The 27,512-nt window shown below is 41.5% G+C and overlaps 1 protein-coding gene across 1 annotated transcript in view; it reads right to left on the bottom strand.

The window, feature by feature from the left end:
* Window positions 1-868: 868 nt before the first annotated feature.
* LOC134214738 (nose resistant to fluoxetine protein 6-like) overlaps window positions 869-27,512 on the bottom strand; it is a 29,467-nt gene continuing 2,823 nt past the window's right edge. Inside the window, exons 4-10 of the mRNA XM_062694060.1 lie at window positions 16,876-17,373; window positions 16,382-16,803; window positions 16,199-16,312; window positions 1,673-1,823; window positions 1,429-1,612; window positions 1,225-1,367; window positions 869-1,060 (exon numbers count right to left, since the gene is read on the bottom strand). Coding sequence (XP_062550044.1) covers window positions 878-1,060; window positions 1,225-1,367; window positions 1,429-1,612; window positions 1,673-1,823; window positions 16,199-16,312; window positions 16,382-16,803; window positions 16,876-17,373 — 1,695 coding nt within the window. The 3' untranslated portion in view covers window positions 869-877. The remainder of the gene's footprint in view (window positions 1,061-1,224; window positions 1,368-1,428; window positions 1,613-1,672; window positions 1,824-16,198; window positions 16,313-16,381; window positions 16,804-16,875; window positions 17,374-27,512) is intronic.

Below are 27,512 nucleotides of genomic sequence, written 5' to 3'. Positions count from 1 at the left end.
TGAACTCTGTATTATCTGGCCTTTCTAAAATATGAACTTTACTCCTGAACATTGAATAAAATCGTTTTTTTTTATCAAAAAATTAGTTTTCTAAGGAAACATCGAAAAATCCCGGGATCCCGGGATTTCCCGGGATATACGAACAATTTCATCCCGAATCCCGGGACAACGAAAATGGCCGGGAAATGGAAACTCTAGCAAGCGCTCCACCAATTTGCCAATACTATTGAAACTTTTGAGCATCAACGGTAAACTATTGAAAATTCAGTTCTTTCATGCATTATGTATCCCTTTTGCAGCGCGTTCCAATCCTTGATAATTGCCTACTTTTAGAGTATTATCAGTTGTTGAACTGGGGTGGCCCAGCTGCTAGACAGTAGTGGGGTGGGAGATGCTGCTAAACCTGGGTGGTAGTGTCGGTGGGATAGTTCCTTTTCTTCTATATAGAGCAATATAATTGGTTCAGTGTACTATATTTGGTTTTACGTAGTTTACGTCGAGCGGTCGTGCCTTGTATACAACCCCAAAATTTTTTATCTACTCGGGACGTTTACTTTCGCTCATTGAGGAACACGGTAAGTGAATTTTATTAATTTACCTTAACTCTTCATGTCTGCCAAATGCATTTTTTAGTATACCATCAACAAAGAGGAACCATTAAAGAAAATGGAAAAAATTAGCTTAATCGAATCAACTCTCTTTGGTATTTTAGCAGTGTAAAAGATTGATACATTTCGGCTTCTCTGAGGAGTATGGCCTGGAAAGGTAAGAAAGAGAAAAGGTTAAATCGTAATGTGTGTTTCCCATAACGAGGGCCACTTGAATTCTAAGGAGCAATAACGGATTTGTGAAGTTGGAAAAAATCGTATACTAGACACTAAAACCATTTTTTATTAACTTTCTTAAAGCACCACGATGCTCCCTGTTTCATCTGCTTCGCCATGAAATCGAAGTACTTGTTCTTACTGGTTAGCAAATTTGCCGCCGGTTGCTCTACCAATAAGAAGACGACCAGGCCGAGCCCATACGATAGTACCAGCGCTAGCAACGTGAACGAAATCTGCAATGAGATAAGAGATGTTAATGTGAGACGAGTGATTGGAATTATTCTATAATTGATGTATAACCAGAACTGGTTATAGAGCATGCGCTAATACGCATCGCATGGTGGCAACCTGAACTGTTGTGTGGGAAAATTTTAATATATGCCTTGTTGAACCTTACCGGTGTAAGCACGTCATTAGGCAGTGGCGCTCGTATGAAGCTGGAAATTGCCATCAGTATAAGATAGTGACTGTGATAGACACTGTACGTCAGCTTGCCTAAGGGTAAAAGAAACCGATGCTCTAACAGAGATCTTAATAGGTCTGTAATGGAAATTTTCGATTATTTTTAACGTGTGATTCGGCCGATGTTAACAAAGCTTACTTTTCTTATGGATGGATAAGTTAATGAAGGTAACTGCACACAGAAAACCCCAGCAGTTCTTAGCGATAGATCCGTACAATGGCATCCAGAAGACTGACTTCCAGTGTATATCATAGATAAGATATGAAGGAACGTAGCATATGACTACAACCAATATAGCTAAAATCTTCACAGTCTTGAAAACCTGAAATTGAAAAAAACAATATCTGAACACTTGAAACAAGCATTCGAATGGGAAACGAACTTTCCGGTTGGCGAACTCCTCTCCAATTGGTTTCACACGGTGATACACCATGCCGGCGAGCACGCCATAGAAATACCCGGCACTGCTGGTGTGAAATGGTTTATACAGGCGAGCGAACCAGTCGTCATCGGTGAACAATAGTAGAACGGGTCTGGAAATGTGGAGCGAGCAGATTAACCGAAAACCTAAAATGTTGGGATTTCGAAACCAATCAATTATAACATGGTCGTAGACCCGGCCCCTATAAAACACTAATGTACCAAAATCAACCTTCTACATTTACTGGGACCAATTGTCGGCCCTGGGACTCCTATCCTGCTAAACCCGACCCTGAATTATAACGCAATACAATGCGATCGAATGTAGCAGGAATGCGATTTTCCAGGCGTTCTTTCAAGCTATTAGATATTGGGTTTAATCTGCATAAAGAGCTAGACCCGTTTCAACGGAAATCTTTATGTGGTAACATTTACACACCAATGCGTTTACATACAGTAGCCTCTCATAAAAGGCTGGTTTTAAATATCCGTAATATTAGTTTCATTGAGCCCATTACACAGTGAGGGTATTTATTACTCTATGTTCAAGTCGATTTCGACCTGTCAGCTGGTCTTCCTTCGCAGATATCATAACGTAATAAATATTTACTTTCTGGCCCATTTTTGTGTAGAATGAATAAAAAGCTTTAAAGTCAAGCGGGTAATCAAGCGGTTAGAAAAACAGCTAATCTTTTTCTCAATTTTCGTTTTGGTCTTACTTACAAGACTATAGAAAGAGAAAAAGACGCCATATACTCATGGATTACATATTATACGCCAAATCGCTATAAAGGGCCAATATACGGCTTTTTGAAAACTAATAAGCATTAAAGCAAAATTATATACCTGATATGGTGGAATATACGACTTATTGGTTACTTGCCTGACCAGTTTGTCATAACAAAATTGTATCACAATTACATCAATATGTGTCACAAATAACAATATCTGCAAAAATTTTGTTATAAATTCTCTGTCTTAGATAAAGAAAAGAAAAATTCATGATCGCCATAACAAAATTTCAACAAGATCAAGATGTGGTATAATGTGATATAATACGAATAGCAATATTTATAACAAAACACATTAACTTTGTTCTTTTAATAACATAATTTATAATAATTCTAGGTATTTTTTGTTATATTTCTGTTCGATTGAAAACATATTTAGTAATGTGTTTGTTCAAGCTAGAAGAATTTTTGTTATTTTACTAATGATACCTGTTTTATAAGACACTCCGTCGTAAAAAATGATGCAGCAGAACAAAAAGTTCTGATATAAATCTGTTACCATCTACTGGTCGGGTGGGTAGTGTGTGATTTGTTAAAGGGAGAGTGAGAGAGTTGTTGAAAGTACGGGTTTAAAGAACACAAACATGAAAAATTCCCAGTTCCAGTGTATTACAATATGATATAATGACACAAACGCCAGACGAAGTGAAAAGCATGCAAGTAAGTGCAAGCATGCAAACCGTACAAATAGACGAAAAACTGTAACAAGGGGAAAATCACTAGCAGCTTACAAGCTGTTGCTAGACTGCTAATCAACTGGTTCAATTACGAAGCACAATTGATAATGACCTTGAAAGCTGAATGCTAACTACTTGCACAATGTCATGATCACTTTCATTCGTCGAGGAAAGAATGCTGAACAGCAACAGCAGATCGTAACTTTGCCGTTAGATGCTACAATGCAGTTTTCTACTCTGGGGCCGTACACTTATTACGTAAGCAATTTTTCTGGGTTTTTCGAACCCCCCTCCCCCCATGTAAGATTTTTTCCATACAAAAGATTTTTTATTTATATGGCGCGTAAGATATTGACAGACCCCCCCTCCCCCCATAAGTGCTTACGTAATATGTGTACGGCCCCTCTTTGGCCTCCTAGTATCACTGGCGTTGCCAGCTATTGTTATTTGGTGGGGCACCACTTGGCGCAAGAATAATAGCCTATGAGAACAATATTGTGATTGCATCGTGTGGTCCCCCACCTCTGTCTCGCCAGTGCCAGTGTGTGAAAATCACTTGTTTCTTATTTCCTTAAATACTAGATCCTTGCAAATAGAAGCTACTCATGGGAAAAAAATCAATTATCAAAAATGGTTTATGGTTTTTTGGCAACGTTTCAAATATGTGTTGATCTTATTTTATACCGTATGTGCGATAATGTTTTTTGTACCAGACTAAGGCCGGGGTGGCCTGTGCAATACATAAAAGTCTTCTCCATTCAGCCTGATGTAGGCTTCCTCCATCTTCTCAAAGTTACGTGCCATAATATCTATGTCGTCGGCGAAGCCAAATAGCTGGACGGACTTATTGAAAATTGTACCACTCGTGTTAATCCCTGCTCTTCGTATTACTCCTTCCGAAGCGTTGTTGAACAGCAGACACGAAAGACCATCACCTTGCCATTACCCTCTACGCGTTTCGAAGGGACTCGGGAATGCCCCTGAAACTCGAACTACGCACATCACCCGATCCATCGTCGCTTTGATCAACCGTGTCAGTTTATCCGGAAATCCGTGTTCGTGCATTAGCTGCCATAGCTGGTCCCGATCGATTGTATCATATGCGGCTTTGAAGTCGATGAATAGATGATGTGTGGAGACGTTGTATTCGCGGCATTTCTGCAATACTTGGCGAATGGCGAACACCTGGTACGTGATGGAGCGTTCGCCCATAAAACCCGCTTGGTACTACCCCACGAAATCCCTTGCAATTGGTGCTAGTCGACGGCATTAAATTTGGGAGAGTACCTTGTAGGCGGAGTTCAGCAATGTGTTTGCGCGGTAGTTGCTACAATCCAGCTTATCGCCCTTTTTGTAGATAGGACACACGACACCTTCCATCCACTCCTGCGGCAAAACTTCCTCCTCCCGAATCTTGGTAATGACCCAGTGCAGCGCTCTAGCCAGTGCCTCACCACCGTGTTTAAATAGTAGTTGGTCAACCCCAGGGGCTTTGTTGTTCTTCAGCCGGCCAATTTCCTCCTGGATTTCCTGGAGATCCGGAGCCGGTAAAATTATGTCCTGTGCGCGTTCTCCTAGGTCTATCACCACACCGCCATCTTCGTTTGCCACATCGCTATTCAGGTGTTCTTCGTAGTGCTGTCGCCACCTTTGGATCACCTCACGCTCGTTTGTAAGAAGGTTCCCGTTTATGTCCTTACACATATCAGGCTGTGGCACGTGGCCCTTACGTGAACGGTTTAACTTCTCATAGAACTTTCGTGTGTTATTAGCGCGGAACAGTTGCTCCGTCTCTTCACGGTCTCGATCTTCCTGCTGGCACTTTTTCCTCCGGAAAATCGAGTTTTGTCTGTTCCGCGCCTGTTTATATCGTGCCTCGTTCGCCCTCGTGCGGTGTTGCAGCAATCTCGCCCATGCTGCATTCTCTCTTCCACTAACTGCTCACATTCACCGTCATACCAGTCGTTTCTCTGATCCGGGGGCACCGTGCCAAGTGCAGCGGTTGCGGTGCTACCAATGGCGGATCGAATATCTCTCCAGACATCTTCAAGAGACGCTGCGCCTAGCCACTTCCAGTTGCTGCGCGTATTCTTGGGCTAGTCTACCGTCTTGTAGCCGCCCAATATTAGGCCGCGGCGTCCGACTTCGACGTGTGTTGTACACCGTCGAGTGTTTTGAGTGCAGGCATACTGCAACGAGGTAGTGGTCGGATTCAATATTCGCACTGCGGTAAGTGCGGACGTTCGTGATGTCGGAGAAGAATTTACCGTTGATTAGAACGTGGACGATTTGGTTTTCCGTTTCTTGGTTAGGTGATCTCCATGTGGCCTTGTGGATATTTTTGCGAGGAAAGAAGGTGCTTCGGACTACCATTCCGCGGGAGGCTGCGAAGTTTATGCATCGTTGGCCGTTGTCATTCGATGCGGTGTGCAGACTATCCGGTCCGATGACCGGTCTATACATTTCCTCCCTTCCTACCTGCGCGTTCATGTCACCGATGACGATTTTGACGTCCCGCAGTGGGCATCCATCGTATGTCTGCTCCAGCTGTGCGTAGAACGCTTCTTTCTCGTCGTCGGGTCTCCCTTCGTGTGGGCAGTGCACGTTGATGATGCTATAGTTGAATAAACGGCCTTTAATCCTCAGCTTGCACATCCTTGCGTTGATTGGCTGCCACCCAATCACGCGTTGGCGCATCTTACCCAGCACTATGAAGCCGGTTCCCAGCTCGTTGGTGGTGCCACAGCTTTAGTAGAAGGTAGCCGCTCGATGCCCACTTTTCCACACTTTCTGTCCTGTCCAGCAAATCTCCTGCAGCGCCACGACGTCGAAGTTGCGGGGATGTAATTCATCGTAGATCATCCTGTCGCAACCTGCGAAACCTAGCGACTTGCAATTCCATGTTCCAAGCTTCCAATCGTGATCCTTTATTCGTCGCCTAGGTCGTTGCCGATTGTATCGAGTTGTATTATCTCTTATATTGTTCGTAATGATTGGTTTTCCAGGCGGCTTATTGGGCCTGCGCAAACCTCCTGTCTCGTCGGAGGGCCGTCGTGTCAGGGCTGTTTAGCGTCCCACCTAACACCAGGACTTGGGCTTGTGCGCTTTGAGCGGCACACGGTCGCTTTGGTGGGGCCTACTTGCGGATACATGCAGCTTTTTATAGAGGTTTAACAGGGCCCACTGTCAAACCCCAACACATCCTAGGCAAGCCCCACAACTCGCAGATGGCCTGGGGAGGGATCGTCAAGCCCTTGGACATAGTCCCTGCTGCCCACAATTGTGATCAATGTTTCATTAAAATTGCAATGCAGTACGTGTTTGACATTTGGAAACAAACAACCAAAGAATACTGCACTTCATGTTGCAAACACGAAACATAATCATAAAGTTGCATATTTTTTACCATGTAACTTCAATGCGTCTTTCAAAATTGAATTGTTTGTTTAAATTAAGTTGCAGATGAGTTGAGTGTGGCTTCATGTTTAATTAAGCATCGTTCAACGTTTTGACAACTCACAGTTTTTTTTCTGTGATGGTGCAATCAAGTAACAGGAAACCCGAGTACAAAACTTCATAATCGTATGGTTTTTATGGTGAGTCAACATGAGTCCCTTCGAAGTGTTGAATGGTGCTGTGGTAGAGCGAAGGACTATCAATCACAAGGTCCATAAATCGAATCCAGTTTTATATTTTTATTTTATTTTTTCCGCTGTAGTATTTTGCAACATTATTGCAATTTTACTGCAATGCAATTTAATTGCAATTACAGTGAAATGTTCAGTAGTGAAACAATTTGTGCTGCTTGGGTCTATTCGATCGGAGCGTTTTGCGGAGTCCAAAATACGTACAATTTTCTGCCATGATGCGTCTCCGAATTTCTCTGCTGGTATCGTTATCGGCGGTCACCAGTGAGCCCAAGTACACGAATTCTTCTACCACCTCGATTTCGTCACCACCAATACAAACTCGTGGTGGGTGGCTTAGGTTGTCCTCTCTTGAGCCTCTTCCTATCATGTACTTCGTCTTCGACGTGTTGATGACAAATCCAATCCGTATAGCTTCGCTTTTCAATCTGATGTAGGCTTCCTCCATCCTCTGAAAGTTACGTGCCATAATATCAATGTCATCGGCGAAACCAAATAACTGGACGGACTTCGTGAAAATCGTACCACTCGTGTCAATCCCTGCCCTTCGTATTAATCCCTCTAAAGCGATGTTGAATAGCAGACACGAAAGACCATCACCTTGCCGTAACCCTCTGCGCGTTTCGAAGGAACTCGAGAAAGTGGTCCATCTCACCGTTAGTCAATTGTGTCCATTTGTCCGTGTCGTGAATCCAATGATCGTTGCGCATTGTTCTGTTGCCATTTATCCGGGTACGCTGGAGGAATGCTTCCGAGAAGAACAATTTGTCAGTCGTCATCAGGCAGTCGTAACGGAAAGGACGCTCTCCAATACGCCACCGTCGACTGACGGTTTGTTGGAGGGGCTGGGAATCGAACCCATGACCATTCGCTTGTAAGGCGAACGTGTAGCTAACTACGCTACGGGACACCCCCCCTCTCTCTATGTCGTTCGTAATGGTTGTTTTTAAAGGCGGCTTATTGGGCCTGCGCAAACCTCCTGTCTCGTCGGAGGGCCGTCGTGTGTGATAATGTGTTTTCCATTAAGCAAAGTCAAAACCGAAACAAACCCTGATTAATCCACCTAGCAGTGATTGTGCCATTCTCGTGCATTAAAAAAATAACATTCTTGCCATAACTTTTGATACCATTGTCCGATATGACCAATTTTCAATAGGAAATAATGGGACAGAATTCTGCGTGCAACTTGCAGAGCAAGCAAAAAAAAATTATTATTTAAACATGATAATATTAAAAATTTGGAAATACGAAAATATTAAAGTATAACAGCCAAATCAGCCTGATATTCATGTCGATTTCTAATCAGATAGATGTCCGGATGAACTTGACGAATTTCGCGCCAACCCTTCTATGAGGCTGGCATGACATCTCAGAATCGAATGAAACTTGGAAGGCATAAAGATATGGTATTTCAAAGCACTCTGCATACTTAGGTTTTCAAAAATTGTCAAGAGTTGATGAGGGCCTAATTTTTTTTCATAGATTTTTTTAGAATTTATGTTACTCTAAAATGACAAGACCTACAAAAAAGTGTTGTATGGTGGACTGTCGTGAAATTCCCTTATTTTTTTTTGGAAATATATCCAAAAAATTAAAAAAAAACGATATATACACTGAAAAAAAAAGTTTTAAAAATTAAAATCGATGTTACAAGAAAACAAGGAATACTGTTCCTGTGACATATTAAAGGAGAAAAAAAAGTTTTTCTAACAAAAACTTTTTTCATGTCCATATTGAGTGAAAATTTATCACCGTGTTTTATGCCTACAGCGCCAAATATAGATTCAGCAACCTATTATCAACCAACGACACATTCTGGGCGTATACAAATTTGTTTAGGAAGCAATTTAGCATAATATAACATTAATGTAGATCAACATTTGAAAAGGGTTTTGTTTTTTTTTTGACTTTTTGGGGAAAACTGTCAAAACGTACGCAAACGTATTTATTCCGCTCAGCTCTTTACTCGATGTACTGTAACTCGATGTTAATCCTGGCTACTATGATCAGTTTCTTGATAATAATTTCGATAATATTTACGAGTGGCCTATCCCAATCCTAACAAACATTGAATCCTGTTAAATGTCTTATTTGGGCAAAACAAGCTACTTTAGGTCAAAAAACTACAGTAGCCGTTCGATAACTGCAAAATGTTTACTTTTCAGTTAACGAATGCCGTTCGATAACTGCAACGCATTCTAGACGTCAAACGGTTGTCAACCGACGTCAGATGCAATAAAAGTGCATCTAAATGTGCAGCGCAATGCAGCTGTCATTAAGTCTGACATCAGTTTGAAGTTTAGCGGTCCGATAACTGCAAAACTGTTGCAACTATCGAATTGCAGTTAAAAAGCATTGCAGTTAAATGACTTGCAGTTATCGAACGTCTACTGTAGCTTATTTAAGAACGCAAAAGACGGAATTCTGATTGGATGTAAGAAACAAGTTTTTTCTGCATTTTCAATTCAGTTACTACTAGATTGGTCAAGTTGAAGGTAAAGGATTAAAATGGAAACGGTACGGAAATAGAAAAAGATACAAAGTAGGAGAATGAAATGGGCCTGAGGTCGAACCCACGGCCTGCTGCGTATGAGGCAGAAACGGTAGCCAAGCACACTTTTCTGAACACATTGGTTTTAAAATTCCAAATAACTATAAATGACGGCACTTTTAAATCCTACATATCCTGAGATATCTAACAAAACTGAATGCCTCATATATCACCTTATATCACCATGAACGCAAAATGAACTTTTGTTCGAGTGAATACCCCGCTCAAGTGTCAAAATCCATTGGGTGAATGAATTTGATGAACTCCTGCATAAGGTTATATTGATTTACAATCCCCGAACAACTTTGTAGAAGACGGCAACTTTCTAAATCCAACAGACTCTAAGATATCATATACACTAGCGCCGATAAGTGGAAGAATTCCAAATCCTTTTTTCCTTGACTCATAAGGTCGCATGGGATCATAGATGGATTTAGAATTTATTTAACTAGTTTCAGAAGTGTGTCAAAAAATTGTCCGTACAGTGATGGCTCGGATATAAAACCTTTTATAAAACATATTTAATAAATTAAAACAAACGTCACATTAATACATCGCTTATGAACCCTTCGTATGCCCATTATTTGCTACAATTATGCTCTGAAGACGCCTTTGCCTTTTCCTTGATTTTGTCAGCTTCTGGGTTGTTTTGATGTCATCGATGTTTCCCTAAAACATTCCGATTTGAATCGAAATGTCTCCAACATTTCCTCGATAGAGGAATTTGAAGCACTTTTCAGTTCAAGCTATTCTGATGTATTTTAAAATTGTTCCCAAATATTTCAATCATAGTTAATACTTTTCGTATATAAACAAAATTTTCTTCATATGTCCAAAAATATCCAATCTTCATTTTCTTTTTCTTATTTCTCCAACATCTATCCATCTATCTACAGTGTGATCAACAGGCTTGGTGCCTCATACGCAGGAGGTCGTGGGTTCAATCCCAGGTTCGTTTCATTCTCTCACTTTGTTCATACCGTTTCCAATTTCTATCCTAACCTTCATCTTAAGGTCTGAGGGAAGGGTTTTCCGTTAAAAAAGCACTCTCTGAGAGAGAAAATTGCCCAATTCAGCCCGCCAGAATGACGCTGTCAGTGTCGTCGAAATTATTGTCGGCGTAGCACCAAGTTAGAATTCGGAAGTCGGGACTTCCGAACCGAACTTTCTTCCGAAGTTTTATTTGTCAAACTAATTGATGCGTTGTTTAGCGCATCTTTAGGCGAATCCAGCGCACTACTTCCGAAGTTGGGAAAGTTGCCTGTATCTGGAGAAAAATCCAACTTCGGTATAAAAAGCGGTATAAATTTATTCCGGATACACAATATTTAATCATTATGCAGTTTACAATTGCTTGAGAATTTGCCGTAAATGGAGAACAAAAGGAATTGGCAACAATGGGGAAGAAATTTATCACTCATGCAGTGGTTCGGCGAGAGAACAGCAGCAGCGCCGACCAATCATGCAATGAGGAAATCAAAATAAACAAACTCCAGCTGGTTTTGGAAAATGAAAACATGAGCCGTTTCTAGAACAACATTAGATAATATCGTGAGAGGATTTCTTTACAAGGTTTTCACACAAGCTTTGAAAAGTATTTGGGTGATAACAGTGGTTCTGGTGTAAGTGAGACAAATAAGACAAATAAGACAGGGGGCAGCAGGGACTTTGTCCAAGGGCTTGACGACCCCTCCCCATGACCACTGCGAGTTAGACCGGGACCATCGTCCCTAACCCCTAATCCCAAGGCGTCAAGCGACCCGTGCCGAGGGGATGCATGGCCAGGGGGTGAAATAATGAGCTAGGCCTTTAACGGAGCCTGTGGGGTACCTGGGCACCCTCCACAGTAATTGTCCCTTACCGCGTCATGCTGGGCTCTGGCGTGGTGGACCTCTTTTCCCGAGCAACTCGTGGGACCACAATGGAAAACCAAGTCAATTCTTCAATTAGTGGTAGTAGTGTAGGCGACAACCCCTTCGCAAGAGGTGGGTTGTTCAGGTCTCCGCCTAGGAGGCCAGAAGCAATAGTCGGCAGCTCAGTGCGCAGCGCCAGCGTGGGTCACTCAACCTTCCTCTCGGCTAGAAAAACGCCGGTAGGGGTTATTGACGGCCCATGGCTTGTGGAGGCGATGAACCGCAAACGCGATGGGCTTTCGGCCTTCGAGGTGGCGACGGAACAGCTGGACGCCATCATCGACTTTGCGTCATCGAAGCATAATATCAGCAAGGACCTCAAGAGGAGCTTGCAGAAACTTCGAAAGTCGATGCTGGACGCCAAGCTGGAGAGGGCGGTCGGGACGGCCAAGTGTAAACCCGTGAAATCGGTGGAGTCGAGGTCTACCCAGACTGAGACCCAAGTATTCGCGGACTCGGGCAAGGTCGAATCGACCGAAGGCGTGGCAGCGAAGACGGTGGTACCAAAGTCTACCCAGACTGAGGCTCAAGTATTTGCGGGTACGTCGGGGGTGACTGTTCCAACGGAGCAGACACAAAAACAGGGGAGACAGTCTCCAGGGGATGAGCTCCCTGAGGGCCGCTCCAAAACGCGGAAAGTTACTACCCCGAACAAGGGTAGTGGGGCTGGGAAGCTGAACCCCGGCCAGGTACCTCCAAAACCGGGGGAGGAAGGACCTGGAAAGGTCCGTCCACTCAGGAAAGACGGTGGCAAGGGGTTACGGCAGGCTGAAAGTTCTCAGCCGCACCAGACCAGGGAAATAGAGGGGGATGACGCCTCCTGGACCCTGGTCAAGAACAAGAGGAAACCGAAGACGTCAAGGGCCGAAAAGAAGGCCCAGGCAAATGAGGGTAGCAAGAAGTCTAGGGTAGGCGCCAATCGCTCCAGGGGCGATGCCCTAGTCATCACGGCGGACGAGGCTAAGTACTCGGACGTCTTGAAGGCGATGAGGAGTGACGCCTCAGTGAACTCGGTGAACTCGGCGCCGACGTACGTCGAATAAGACGTACCCGGAAGATGATCCTCGAGCTGAAGCGGGGCGTCTCGCAAAAGGGCGCCGCCTACAAGAAGTTGGCGGAGGAAGTCCTAGGCGAGACGGTCAAGGTGAGGGCACTCACGACGGAGGTGAATCTAAGGGTTAAAGACCTGGACGAGATCACCGAAGTCGAAGAGCTCGTCACGGCACTGCGGCGATAGTGTGAAGTGGAGACGCCCACCTCAGCCGTTCGGCTACGGAAAGGTCCGGCAGGGACGCAGGTAGCATTGGTTCGGCTATCTACAGCGGACGCCTCCAAGTTAGTCAAGTTAGGGAGCGTCAATGTGGGATGGTCGGTATGTCCTGTGGGCATATACGAGCAACCCGAAGTTTGCTTCAAGTGCCTGGAACCGGGGCACAAGCAATGGGACTGCAAAGGCCCTGACAGAAGCAAGCTCTGCCGACGCTGCGGATTAGAGGGACATAAGGCACAATGCTGCACGAACCCTCCCAATTGTTTGATTTGTTCCAGCAAAGCTGCGAACAGCAAGCACCCCATGGGGGGTTCGATGTGCGCAGGTTTAGAGGGAACGGCGGAACACGCGTTGTTCGTGTGCTCACGTTTTCACGCAATGCGTGACCACATGCTTGCCACATGTGGTCTGGACACTACCCGGAACTACCTAGTTCGGAGGATGCGTAAAGATGAAGTTGGCTGGAACGCCGATTTATCGGCTATCGCCCAAATCGTCTCAGAGCTACATAGAAGGTGGCGCGTGGACTCAAGGATGGCTAGTTCAGGCGCAAATAAGAGGTGGTCCAAGGGATCGGAGTCGGCTTCATGGGTCATACCGGTGGTCATGCTCTGTGGTCGAACTCGATCCTCTTACCGAACAAGTGGCCGCGCGAAGAACAACATGGTATCGTCGCTTTCGCGGCGTTGGTCAACCGGGCGGGTTCCGAGCCCGAGGACGGAAAGGGGCCCTCGTCAAGGCTGGGGCAGGCGTAGGCACCGCGTCGGCAAGTCCCTCTGTGTGCTGGCGAATAGGCCCTATCGCAGAAAGGTCAATTTGGGGTGCACGCGGCATCATCATTCTTGATACCAGTCGTGCAGAGGGAAGCATGCGCGAAGTCGACCCTGCCCACCTTCCGAGGACATAGGGCGTGGTAAGGCCACCTGGAAAGCCGGCAACGCGCTGGCACGATACCATGGTGTTCTTCTAAAAAAGCGAGTTACGATGTTCGGTGCTGCAAGGACACGCAGCTAACCTCGAGGGTGCGTTGTGCACTGGCCCCTTTGAAGCATTACTTTCTGGTTGTACCGAAGGGACTATAGGCTTGGCGGCAAAGGAAACGGTTTAGCGGGTCGGGAATGTAGTCCTGCCTCCCTCGGTGATCCCTAACCCCGCACTTCCTGGTCAACCCAGGATGTCTGTTGAGCAGATTCCCCCTCCATTGTTTAGGAAGAAAAAAAAAAGACAAATAAGACAAATAAGACAAATAAGACAAATAAGACAAATAAGACAAATAAGACAAATAAGACAAATAAGACAAATAAGACAAATAAGACAAATAAGACAAATAAGACAAATAAGACAAATAAGACAAATAAGACAAATAAGACAAATAAGACAAATAAGACAAATAAGACAAATAAGACAAATAAGACAAATAAGACAAATAAGACAAATAAGACAAATAAGACAAATAAGACAAATAAGACAAATAAGATAAATAAGACAAATAAGACAAATAAGACAAATAAGACAAATAAGACAAATAAGACAAATAAGACAAATAAGACAAATAAGACAAATAAGACAAATAAGACAAATAAGACAAATAAGACAAATAAGACAAATAAGACAAATAAGACAAATAAGACAAATAAGACAAATAAGACAAATAAGACAAATAAGACAAATAAGACAAATAAGACAAATAAGACAAATAAGACAAATAAGACAAATAAGACAAATAAGACAAATAAGACAAATAAGACAAATAAGACAAATAAGACAAATAAGACAAATAAGACAAATAAGACAAATAAGACAAATAAGACAAATACGACAAATAAGACAAATAATACAAATAAGACAAATGAAACAAATAAAACAAATAAAACAAATAAGACAAATAAGACAAATAAGACAAATAAGACAAATAAGACAAATAAGACAAATAAGATAGATGAGACTAAGAAGAAAAATAAAGTAAGTTCCTCCAGGAATTCTTCCGGAAGTTCCTCTGGAAATTAATCCGGAAATTCCTCCGGAAGTTCCCCCGGGAATTTCTCCGGAAGTTCCCCCGGGAATTCCTTCGGAAGTTCCCCCGGGAGTTCCTCTGGAAGTTCCCCCGGGAACTTCTGGAGGAATACCTGGAGGGACTTCCGTAGGAATTTGTCTTGTTTTTCTTATTTGTCCTATTTGTCTTATTTGCTTTATTTGTCTTATTTGTCTTATTTATTTTCAATAGTTTATCTGATCTCATTCCTATATTTGATTTCAATTTATATATTTGGTATCCTCGTGTTCACAAATAGGAATACGCTTTTTTCTAGTGTCACGCTAGATACAAATTTGACAGACTTTCTATCGCTCTCATCGCTCCTTTCCGGCCGTGCGCCACAAGAAAATATGCTGTTGGCTGCTCTCCTGAAATGGTAACTTTTGTATGGAATTTAAAAAACTTGGTTGAAGTAAAAAGAGCTTCGTGCAAAATTTATTGCGGTGACATATACTTTTTATTACATTAAAATGATCGTTGGAAAAATTCAAAACTTTTGTCAGTTGGGTTTTGCGATTCCTTTGTGCCTCAAATAATCGGAGAGAGGTACTGAGAAGCGAAAATTTCAGTTGTACAATAGTTTAGTATTTAGAGCTTAATTCAAATTTGGGAAAATGTAGGGCCATAAAATTTTGTAGGAACATTCCTTGATAAATTTCAAAGAGATTGTCAGTTGAGATAAGCGAAATGCGTTTCCAATTCCAAGTTATAGATATTTTAGTACGAAAATAGCGCTCTACCGCGAGAGAGCTTCCCTCAGACCTTAACTCTTCTAGTAGTAACTGCTAGAATTAGAAATGAATTGTATTGTAACTTGTTCAGTTCAATCAAAGTTAATTGCCTATTTTCGGGGACTACCCGACTTGGACATTAATTTACAATGTTGTGAAAACTCATATGTGAATATGTACATTATGTGAAATACATATATTGATTTGAAAAATGTATTGGAGGTAACCACTTTCACTGAGGGTCGTGGGTTCGAGTCCCATCGAAGGGAAAGTGGTTTCCTCCAATACATTTTTCAAATCAATATCTTCCACATAATGTACATATTCACATATGAGTTTTCACAACATTGAAGCTTGTTTCCTACACACACAATTCTAAAGGTATTCTAACCATCAATTGTTTTATTATCACATTGGCAGTTCGTCAACCAAGACGAACCTCTGCTCTCGAATCTAACCCAAAAATTCCAATAAATTCCGCATGAACTCGTGACAAATGCAGAGGTATAATCGGCTTGCAGAGTGATCGCATCATGAGTTGCTCCCCGTTCCCTATATTGACTTGCAATCTGACGGGGCAGATCACCAGTACTTGTATATTTAAGATGAGTGCTAGTTCCAATCAAACATCTGTTGGTTCTCTGTACAAGAACAGCTAATCTGATCATAATGTAGTAGCAACTACACGAGCGGTCAATCAAGCTCAACCAAGCTCAGCTCATCTATCCATCTATCTACAGTGAACTCTTCCTTGCTCGATATCAAAGGGATCATCGAGTAAAGATGGATCCCGAGTTCTGTAAGTAAATTACTAAAATTTACCTCAATTCTGCTTATTGTTGACTAAATTTGCCATGACGTCTATTTACGTACCTTGTCCCAGTAGCCATTAGAGGTGGAAGTCCTCGGATCCACATTATTAATCCTGGACCAAGCAAGTTGAGTGATATCATGAAACACACCCAATACTTAGTTGAACTTGGATACCTACAATTAAACAAAAAGAAATTAATTACCGCGTGATATCGCATTTGACAATTGACCTAATAAACCTACCTTTTAATAGTCATCAGTGCTACCATTGCAAAGAGATAAAACTGAAAATCTGCGCTCAGATACCAACTCGGTTGAACACATGTTTCGTCCGCTTTCAGATAGTTGTTCAGAAACAATAAGTTGATCCACCAATTTTGCTGACAGTTCTTCGATTCAACTGTCACTATTCTATCATGGAGTGGACCTAAGCGGAGATGCCGATAAATGGTTGCAGTGACCATGATAACGAACAAATATAGTGGGAGTATACGCTTCAGTCGATTGGACACTTTATCCCACAGGAGCGACCACCGAAAGGTGTCTTGTTTTCCCATGGAGTCCAGCAGATTGACAGCCATCAGAATACCCCCAATAGTGAAAAAAGACTGGACTAGATTGGGGGTAAAGAGTGACAGCGATGCCATCGCTGGGTTGTGCAGGGTCTGGAAATATTTAAATGTTATTTAAAGGTGAAATACTTCCATATGGCTACATTCCGATTAAATAGGACTTACTTCTTCGAACAACTCCGGATGCTCAGTTGGTACTTGCATCAACATGACCGTCGTGTGGAGATAGACAATCGTCACCATTGTAACGAAGCGAAGCCCCTCTAAAAACATGAAATCCTGACTGAGGGCAGATTTCGGTGGACTAGACAGAGATTTGAAGTTCCGAGGAATACTGCAAACGGTAGCGAGCTGGTTCACAATATGTTCTGGATCATTTCCAAAATGATCTTCCGCTTTTGTTTGATTCCGAATGTGACAGTCGAACAAAGTACTAAGGACGCACATGCCCAAAAGTAGGCAAATTATGACAATGCAAATTCCATCCAATGTAGTCAGCGGATCATCGTTGGAGTGCCTGCTTTCCAGGCAGTACTCGATATCAGAATATGCCAGCAAATCGTATGAAGATTTCAGTTTTTGGTTGATGCACAAGGAAACTGAATCCTGATACAGTTGGTGGTTTGCAGGTAGGTGTGAGTAGTATTTTTTCCTGAAGCGATACTTTAAAGAATGAGAAATAAGATTTGAATGTACAGGAATACTTATGGGTAGGTATTTTTAAAAGTAATTCAATAGATAGGTCAATTGTTTCATAGCCTATTCATTGGGGTGCCAATGCATGGAATATGTGGGAACAAAAATTTCCATCGAATTTCAAAAACGGGTAGTGCTCAAAAGTTTCATCTCTTCGAAAAAAAAGTCTCTATGCTAAATTTCATTTCATTTTTTTTCGGGATAACGCCAGATCTCGACGTTTCATGCATTTTTGAGACACTTAAAATCAAAACTTTTTTTTAATTTAATTTCAAAACTTTTAGTTCCAAGATTTTTTTAAGTTCCAAAAAGTTATTTTTTTCAATTTTTTTTCCGAGGTTGCACCAGATCTCGACGTTTCATGCATTTTTGTGACATTCGGCATCAAAAAATGTTTTTTTCGAAAAATCTCCTAAGTTTCAAACACTTAACGAAGTCCGATTGAGTTGAAATTTAGCATAGGGACTTTTTTCGAAGAGATGAAACTTTTGAGCACTACCCGTTTTTGAATTTCGAAAGTCGATTTTCATTGGCACCCTACTATTCATACTACGAGCACTTGATAAATAGTATTCGTTATTTCTAGTGAAAATTGCATGTGTGAACTTCAATTATCCGAAGTATCGATTTTTTGACGTAGAACTACGTCTGTCATTTCTATATTGGGTTACACTTTACAATTGCAAAAAATCGAAAAATGTCACGAAAATATGATAGACTTTCATCGTTAATATCTCAGCCGTTTCTCGATGGATTTTCAATTTTTTTGGACCATTAGATCAATGAAGAGTCAACGCAGTACAGTCGTTTTTCACGCGGTTTTGACGTAGGACTTACGTCTCTCTTTACTATACCGGGTGTCATTTCAAAATATTCAAATCGACCGCGTTACGCTGTGTTGAAAGATTTTAAACGTTAATAGCGTTCGTCTCAGTGGACGAATTTCTGCGGTAAGCCCCTCAATCGACAGATTTCAAGTATGCCTTCCATGTCCATGCTTGATAAGACCCGAAAAACTTGTTTCAATAGGCATGAAACTGTTTTCAATGAAAAAACATTGAGATCAAGGGAACCTATAAATATGGGTACCGCATAATTCTTGCATCATTCCATTACCACGTTCTGATTGGTGCAGACACCAGCGAATGAGCAGCCGCTGGGTCTGCCGAGAAGCCATAAAATAGCGCAACGCGATTTTTTCCTTTCATTCTGACCGGGCCAAGCGAAGCAACTGCATCATCGATTGAACAGCACTCACACTTTTTAGCAGGGAATGAAGTCTGCACCGACCGCTTTTTCGGCTCGACACCATCGAAGCGACCATCATCAGCCGAAACCTAGCCAGTACATCAGCAGTCCACCCTACAGACCCGACAAAGCAGCAATGCTGAGCAGATACCGGCAGCAGCAACAGAGTCGAGCCGAGACCGGCCGGCATCGGTGCTGAGCCGAGACAGGCTGAAGAAAAGCCACATGATGCAGCATGTATGTCCAAAAAACAAACGGTTCTTCAGAGAGCCAATAATAGAGATCAATATCAATGCTTCAATACCCTTCGGGATAGAAATTGTACTTGGGTGCCAAATCCAATATTCTAGAGATAAAATTTTAGGTGTGATTTTCATAAATAGCGTCAAAACTAACAGTGGATAATTTTTCTGATTTAACCGCGAAGTGGACGAAGGATTTCGCTTGACCATGCCTTTAAAGATTCATAAGATGTCCAAATCTCTCACATAATCTTATTTGGATAAAAAAAACACCGATAACAGCTCAAACATTAATAAATTATCAATCGATTTTTCATCAAAATTTGTTTAATGTTGGATTTTTTGGCATTGATAAAAAATATGTAGATAAACATTGTTTGATACTGACCGCACACAAAGCGAACGTGACTGAATGATCGTCCCATGTTACCAATTCTAAATCTTATCACCCGAAATCCCATGTCCGGGTGTTACCTTCCTTCTACTACTAACAATGTTGTCTCAGAAAAGAACACGTACTTCCCACCTGAACTGCAATTCTAAGCTCGCTTGCCCGGCTTATTGGCCTGTATCTAGCGAAAAGTCCCGTTAGGAAATAGACGCCAGCAGCGAGCAACAAGCGTAAAAAAGAAGAAGCCCTTCTCGAACGCGTTGATGATGATGACGCTTTTGCTGACAAAGAAGCGGGATACAAGACACTAGCTGATTGGCCCACCAATTGGGAAGCAGGAGAAGATTCAAAATAAGGTATAAAAGAAAAGTGCATTCGCTCGCAGAGCATTCAGTCTTTTTTATACCATCACTAGAAATTCGCAGTTATTTGAAAAGATCGTTTTCTTACTTTTTGCACTTAGCCGAAGCAAACAGCCTTTTTCAAGGCTCTAAGAGTTAAAAGTAATGTTCTCCTTCAGTCGCTATCGCACGGATTAGAAGGCTCTTCAGTGGAAGGGCTGAGATACAGTCTACATCCCCTGCTGAGCCAACTTGTGGTTTATTTCAGGCAGTCCTTCAGTGGGAAGGTTGCCACTGTCGAGGCTAATATTTCGTGACCGGACAGATACTTCCTGAACTTTTTTTTTATGATTCTTGTTCGAGGTAGATTTGATTTCTGTGTCGGTTTGATGAGAAGATTTTGCCAAGGAATGGTATGCAACGCCGATTATTTATCCAAAATAGTTGATGGGAGAAATTTGGACATATTATGTATCTTAAAGGCATGGTCAAGTCAAGTCCTACGTCCACTTAGCGGTTATGTCACAGACATTACCCACTGTTCGTTTTTTTTACGCAAGTTGCTTTTATGCAATTTTTTTCACTCGAATTTCGGGAATTCCGCGGTTTATTTAGACTTATTTTGGAATTTACGCGTTTTTTACGTTGTTTTGATTTACGCGGCTCATATCTTCCGCGTAAAAACCGATCCAATGTGTTACAATATGTATGTATGATATTATTTACTATTGAAAACCTCGACATCGGCGATATTTTTTCAAATTTTGATTGATAAACACAAAATAATCATTTTGATGTAAACCCGAATACCAATTAAATGTGTCCGAACATTTATCTTTCAAAAAAAAAATTCTTCTAAAGATTTTGTTTCTGGGGGGGGGGGGGGCGTTGTGTCCAAAACCACCTCCGTGGCTACCCCACTGCATCACTAGAATTCGTAATGATCACTCAATCTCAAGAGCACAGAATAAACAACGAAAACAGATTCACCCTGGACTTGAAAAACGCTTGCTTTGGTCTCATCGAACAGAAAAATCGAAAACCTGTACATTACATACAGTTATGTAGTTCAACGTCACCTTTGCGTACAACCCGATTGGGCTGTACCTTGGAGTTTTTTTTTTCACTCCGGATAAAAAGGCTCCCCCAGACTTAGGCGATTTCATTGCCGCAATGGCGACAACTAGACGCCACGATTCTATCGTTGGGTCGCTGCAGTCAATGTTCCATTTACGCTTTCACACCAACGGCGACCGGATCGCATTCGCCAAGAATCGCGTCACGATTGTTTGGTCACGTGTGTTTGGGGTAACCTTAATAGGATTTCCCATTAAATGCAACCAGTTGTAAGCAATCCGATAAAGATAAATGCCAAAAAAATGGTTTGATTTTTTGCACTCAAACACACTAACATCACCTCAATTCGCCAACCATAGAGGGTCGGTGTATAATACTGTAGATCTCGGAGCCATCTAAAATATGTTTTGGAGCAAACATATAGCCATTCGCTACACTTCGTGTTAGAGAAAGTCAAAATGGGGTCTTGAGAATCAAAAAGTTAGGCAATAAACCGCACATAAAATAACCATTTACAGGTCCTTGCAATGTCTACTTGGGGACAGTCGTGTTTCCGTTTATTGCCGAAGATTTTCTCGTGGAAATTCATAAAAAATTTCGTGTAGCTTCATAAATATTTACAGTGGAAACTCAAAAGAAAGTTTCAGAAGAAATTTCATAAAAACGCAGATAAATTTCCAGTGGAAATTCATAAAGAAAAATTCAAAAAATTTAGACGAACTTCTGTATACGAAATAGGAGGAATTTTTCCCGGAAATTTAGAAGATCTTCCAATGGAAACTTAGAGCATTTTTTCAAGCTATTCAGAAAAAAAATGAAGAAAATTTGCAAGATTTCGGGGAAGGTGTCGCCGTGGACATGACCAACCTAAACTCTGCTTTCAATCGTTTAGTCGTCGCCCTCTAGATCGATTTCAGCTCGAGCTTGATGGTTTTCTTCGGAATTCATGGAAACGCATTATTTTTACATTTGTTCAACTTTCCCAGCAAAATGTTCTATTTTTCAATACAGTCAAACCTCCATGAGTCGATATTGAAGGGACCATCGACTCATGGAAATATCGAGATGAGGAATATAAAGTCATTAGGAAGCTGTTTGAAGGGACCATCATAGTAACCCAGAAAATATTTTTTAATATGGAATAATTTGCTTCCATGAGTCGATATCGAGTCGTAGAACATCGACTCATGGAGGTTTGACTGTATACATAAATACAGCGGATCCCAAGACGAATAGATTAGTGAGAAAACCGTACAGATCGGTCGACCCGTTCGAGTATTATATTGCCTCAAAGGAAATGCAAACTCATTTTCATATATATAGATAGATAGATAACAGTAATATGTTCATTTGATTTTTTTTTTTTTTTTTTTTTTCCATTTGTTTATTTGTTAGGCTCATTTGTTTAATTAAAAACACGACGGAGCCGATAACCAGATTTTTTTTTTACATTTCATTATTACTAATAGTTTGTTCTACGCAGACACTTCTTCTTCGGGCGAGAACCAGAAGCAGATCCTGAATTAGACCGTGAAACCGCAAATTGAGCTCGCCGCTGATTGGCATCTGGGGTTGTCATTGCCTCCTGAATCGCTCTGGCTACTTCCTCTAGTTTTTCGATATTTTCTTTCCGTTGCCGTTCAGCTTCTGCTTCATCACCGCTTGGCGATAAATATTCCGCATCCGATTGGATTATTTCCTCCTCAACAATTTCAATCAAATCATCCGTTGTTTCTATCGATTCCCGCGCTTCTGACACAGCATGTGTTGCTGCGACGACTCCAGCATACGAAATGACGGCGCCCTCTTTTAGTTTCGTCTTTTCCTGCTTATTCCGGACTTGGCGTTGAGGACAAGATTCCTTCTTATGGCCATGCACTTCGCACAAGAAGCACTTGTCTTTTAGACCGTTATAATATACTTTCCCTTTACGGTTGCCGATGTCGATCGTTGGTGGGATGTCTGTTTTTACATCTAAGTATACGCCACGTACACCTGTATGCATATGTCCGAGGCCTAACTCCGCTGGGAACTTTTCTCGCACAACACGTTCTACTTTCCCAAATTTACCTAACGCCAAGGACAAATTATCATCGCTTAGCTCGGGCGGCAAATCGAAAACACGTACATACTGTGTATTTGTTCCTGCAACGCACATGCATACTTCAACCGACTTTCCGTTGGCATAAGTGAACTTTCTTGGGTCCGCATTTTTTATCAAAGCGTCCGCCATTGCTTCCGGAGTAGTGAATTTCACGAATAGGGACCTATCCATCGCCGTTCTATATGCCGAATCCATTAGCAGCACATCAGTGTTTAACTGTTTTACAAAATTCGCAATCTCCTCCCAAGACGGACGAGGACTGCCCGTAGGAAACCGAAACTGCACGGTATTAACGATTTCGCTCATATCGGTTATAGTCAAATGTTGCTTGTATTAACAAATTTGGCACTATCGCTGAGTGAAGCAAATGTTAATGACCGTAGAACAAAGCGCGTGTGATAATATCACTAGCAAACAGCACACACAGTGTGTGGAACAAAACCGACGGCAGGGAGCACGTTTGCTTCCGACTGTTCTCGACAACACCAGCGGCAGAACTGTTCATTTGAATTCATGAATTTGATAAACAAGCCTATAGTCAAATTTCCATATACAAAACAACCCCTTTTTCAACCCCTCTCTCACAACCTAGATACGTCCTATATTGTAAAAATAATGATATTGTTATTATAACATTGAAATTAAAATATCGAAATAAAAAAAGCGAAGAAAAAATAATACTCCGGATAATCGAGTCTAAAACTCCGGATAATCGAATCTCCGGATAATCGAGTCCGAATTGGAGCGACAAAAGAGAGCCCGATTTACATTCTTATCAAGGGTGACAATGGGTCTAGGGAGTGAGAATGGGTCATCGCTGTTACCGACGGTCTGGAGGTTGAGTACCAAATCCTTCAAAAAGGTTTCTTATAATCAGGGTTACTGGAAATCGCATCAAGTATCTCGCATTCACTCATACTTTGCGAACGGAATCGGAAAAGAACGATAAATTATGCATCCCGAATGAACCGCACAAAATACATCTTCCCTAAGCTGACGAGTGAATCCTGTATGAATATGTTTCGTATTTATTCGTACAGCACTGCCCATGATCGCATATTTGTAACACTCACATTTTTGTTCATTTTGTAAAAATCCTGTAAATCGTTCAGAAAGCTCAATTTACTGCATCTAATTCCACAACAGTAAAATAGGCTTTACTATCTTGCTTATCTGTGGTAAATTGGAAATGATTGAGTTTGTGGGGAGGATTGACAAACGATTTACAAAATCAACCAAAATGCAAATGTTACAAATATGCGATCATGGGCAGTGCATTAGCTTCGGGCTTGATTCATCACCATGTGGTGAGTGACTCCGGTGTGTGCAAAAATGTTGTACTGTTCGTACTGCTTTTGCATCGGCCTCGATTTATCTCCAGCAGAATTTGGAGATTTGCGATCGGATGCGATGATGAATGGCGATGAGTGGTGATGATGATAGAAAAATTGAATCATCGCAGTCCGCCGGCAAACATTGCAACGGACAGCAAGCGATGCGGGTGGAGAATAATATACCTACCTAGGTATGGGAGGTATGGAGCGAGGTTCAAATGATATCGCTGCTCGTCGTAGTTTATCATAGATTACTGATAGCATGACAAATTGAACATTATTTAATTATTGCTATATGCCTACGTGTTTATGTAAGTTTCTATTGATATTGTTATGCGGATATATTTAATACTGGTAAACATGGCTTAGCATTTCTTATGAAGAACAAAAACAGAGTGTGCTATGCATCATCTTACCACATTGGTTTATGTGATTAGCACTGTTCAAAGAATTTATTCATTATAACGCATTGAAGAAGTTATGAATTGGTGTAAAACATTACCCAAGAATTCAGCGTGATAGCAAAAATTCATTTTCCAATAGGTTTTCGAAATGTTGGCATCAAACGGAAGTATTAAATTTCTAAAATAGGGCGTGGAGTGCTTCTTCCAATTTGTCTTCAGGGAACCTGTACTAAAACGGTGGTGCTGTTTGAAAGAGATGGCGCCACAACATTTAAAGTATAATTAATTTCCTTGTTTGGACAAATCACCCATTCTCACCATGCGTAGTTCTCACCAACTACGCATCTCATCGATATAAAATACGGATAAAAAATGCTTGAAATATTCAATAGGTTTCAGTTCAAAACAATAAAAGAGCTTTCATTGTGTCTCCATACTAAACTCTAGTTATTTACTTTAAATTTCTTCAAGGCTGTTCTCCACCTCGTGTGTGTGGAAGAAACATAGAAAATCTACTATATTGAACAGCAGATACAGCTAGTGTTTATGCTGAACCACATTGATACAAATACGCAACAACATAACACCATCTGTCACCTGGTAATGTATATTTGCATGGTATATGTGTAGTAGGCCTCAGCAGAATTTTTACTAGAATGCAACTGACGACGTTCTATAGTGACAGTCTTATGAGACATTCAATGACCTCAAAGACTTTTTTACTCAAGTCAAATATCGGTAGCGAACCAACATGTATTTCTCAAATAACTTAACCTGCATTCAACAAAATGATTTCCGCTCATTTTTTAAGGCGGAACAGGACAATTTATTGAGGCAGCCTTCATAAAACCAAAAACCCATTTGGTTTGAAAGAACAGATAAGAACCATTATTATGGAAGTAAGTTTAGTCTGCAATTCAATAATTTAACGGCGCTAGTGTATATGCACTGATGGAGCTAGGGTGTGATGGGGCATGTGACCCACCAAATTGAATGTTTATTCTGAAATTTGATTAGGGTAACCGTACCCTTAGTGGAGGTAGCACCAATAGTGGAGGTAGTGGGGTTTCAATGAGATTAATCATATTTATACACTTCACGATGGTTTCAGTTGATGCGTCGTGCTTTAAATATCCTGTTAAATGCAACTTATCTTAATATTTCGCTTGAAAAACTATTGAAAACAATGATTTTCCTTAACAAAATTGACTCACTTGCACCTATAGTGGTGCAACTGTACCAATAGTGGCGAGTCTCATAAGAAACCAATGGATAGCACCACTATGGGAACCAAAATTAATTTTACCGCCACTAAAGGAACAGTGTACCCATAGTGGTCTGGAGGTTGAACACCAAATCCTTCAAAAAGGTTTCTTATAATTTAGTTTTCTTGCCCTCTGATACATTCAATCTATTCTACAAGCATTTTAAGTACTTAAAATAGTGACCCATTCTTACCCCTAACGACGGTACTATGTTATCTCGACACTCTGATAATTGTATGTCTCTATCAGTGTTTTTCATGAGAACATGGGTCTCCCAGGAGGCAGGATAAATAGGGATACCGTGGGGCATCGAAATCCGTACACTTAAGCACCTTAGTATATGAAAAAGTCATTAGAAAATAGGAATCGAATGTAAATAAAACATTTGTCATCGACACAGGAGCATGAAGGCTTCTACTTTTGAACTGTTTCACATTTACTCATTAAAAACTACGAAAAACATGATAAAATAATGAATTAAATCAACTACTCCTGATTCGAAAAGGATTAAAATCCGTACAGCTATTTGTTAACTAAATATTTAAATTGAAACAGTCTGATTGACTGAACTATCACTGTAAATAGTTCGATACACACCTTGAGAAGCGATCCCTTTGATTTGTATTCTGCTGATCTTATGTAATGATTCGCAATAAGCAATAAAAACACAGTTATTTTTGGTGCAATTATGCTCTACCGAAAACAAAATGGCGGCACAAACTCCGCGTTTGGTGGGTGGAGATTTGTTTTTGATTTTTGTTGTTTTAATTTCAAAGCCTTCTTTCCAATTCTATGCCCTAAAAGCTTACTGCCAAGCATCTAAACAGGATAATATTAATTATTTCTACATTAATTACCTTTAACCCCCTTCAATTTAATGATATCTCATGAGGTGGACGGATTTCGGTCCCGCCGGTATACAAAATGTTCATCATCATGTAAGCATACGAGCATATGGAGACGCATGGTTAATTGGTGTATCATCTTCCTGTGACTAAACTCACATCACAGCTTCGAAAATCTGTTAACCGACCAGCAGAGTTGGCTACTAGATGGAAGGAGCACTCCGAGTTAAGGCTCCCCCAGATCTAAGCGATTTCATCACCGCGACGGCAACAACTAGTCGCCGCGATTCTATCGTTGGGCCGCTGCAGGCAATGTTCCATTCACGCTTACATACCAACGGCATCAGAATCGCAGTCGCTAAGCGATAGAATCGTGTCGCGATTGTTGCATCGAACAGAGAGGACACAAACAGAATGAGACAGATGATGGACAAGCAGTGGACCCACCCTTGATATACGAAGCGAGAATAGCTGTCCGAAAGCTAAATTACGATGAGAGTCAGAGTCAGGACGAGATTACGCCGGAAGACGAACTAAGAGAGGTACTAGTCTCGCTATGTATGCTGAGTGAGGTGCAGATGACAATCCGGCTGAGGAAAACGTACGGTGGTACACAAGTAGCAGCGATACGATTACCAGCAGTTCCTGCCATCAAAATGGTGGAGGCAGGGCAAGGTGAAAGTCTGACAGTCGGACTCACTCCGCGGGTCAACAAAGAGATGGAGCGATGCTTCAAATGCATGGCGTTTGGACACCAGGCGCGAAACTGCAAAGGTCCGGACTGATCCGGTTGGAAACGACCATACGATGGGTGCCTTCCAATGCATACAAGAAGGCGATGGCGGGCCAGGATTA

The sequence above is a fragment of the Armigeres subalbatus genome, chromosome 2, assembly GCF_024139115.2.
Source record: "Armigeres subalbatus isolate Guangzhou_Male chromosome 2, GZ_Asu_2, whole genome shotgun sequence".
In the NCBI taxonomy this organism is placed as follows: domain Eukaryota; kingdom Metazoa; phylum Arthropoda; class Insecta; order Diptera; family Culicidae; genus Armigeres; species Armigeres subalbatus.
Note: the sequence above shows the minus strand (reverse complement) of the source record. Positions and strands in the feature narration are given on the sequence as shown.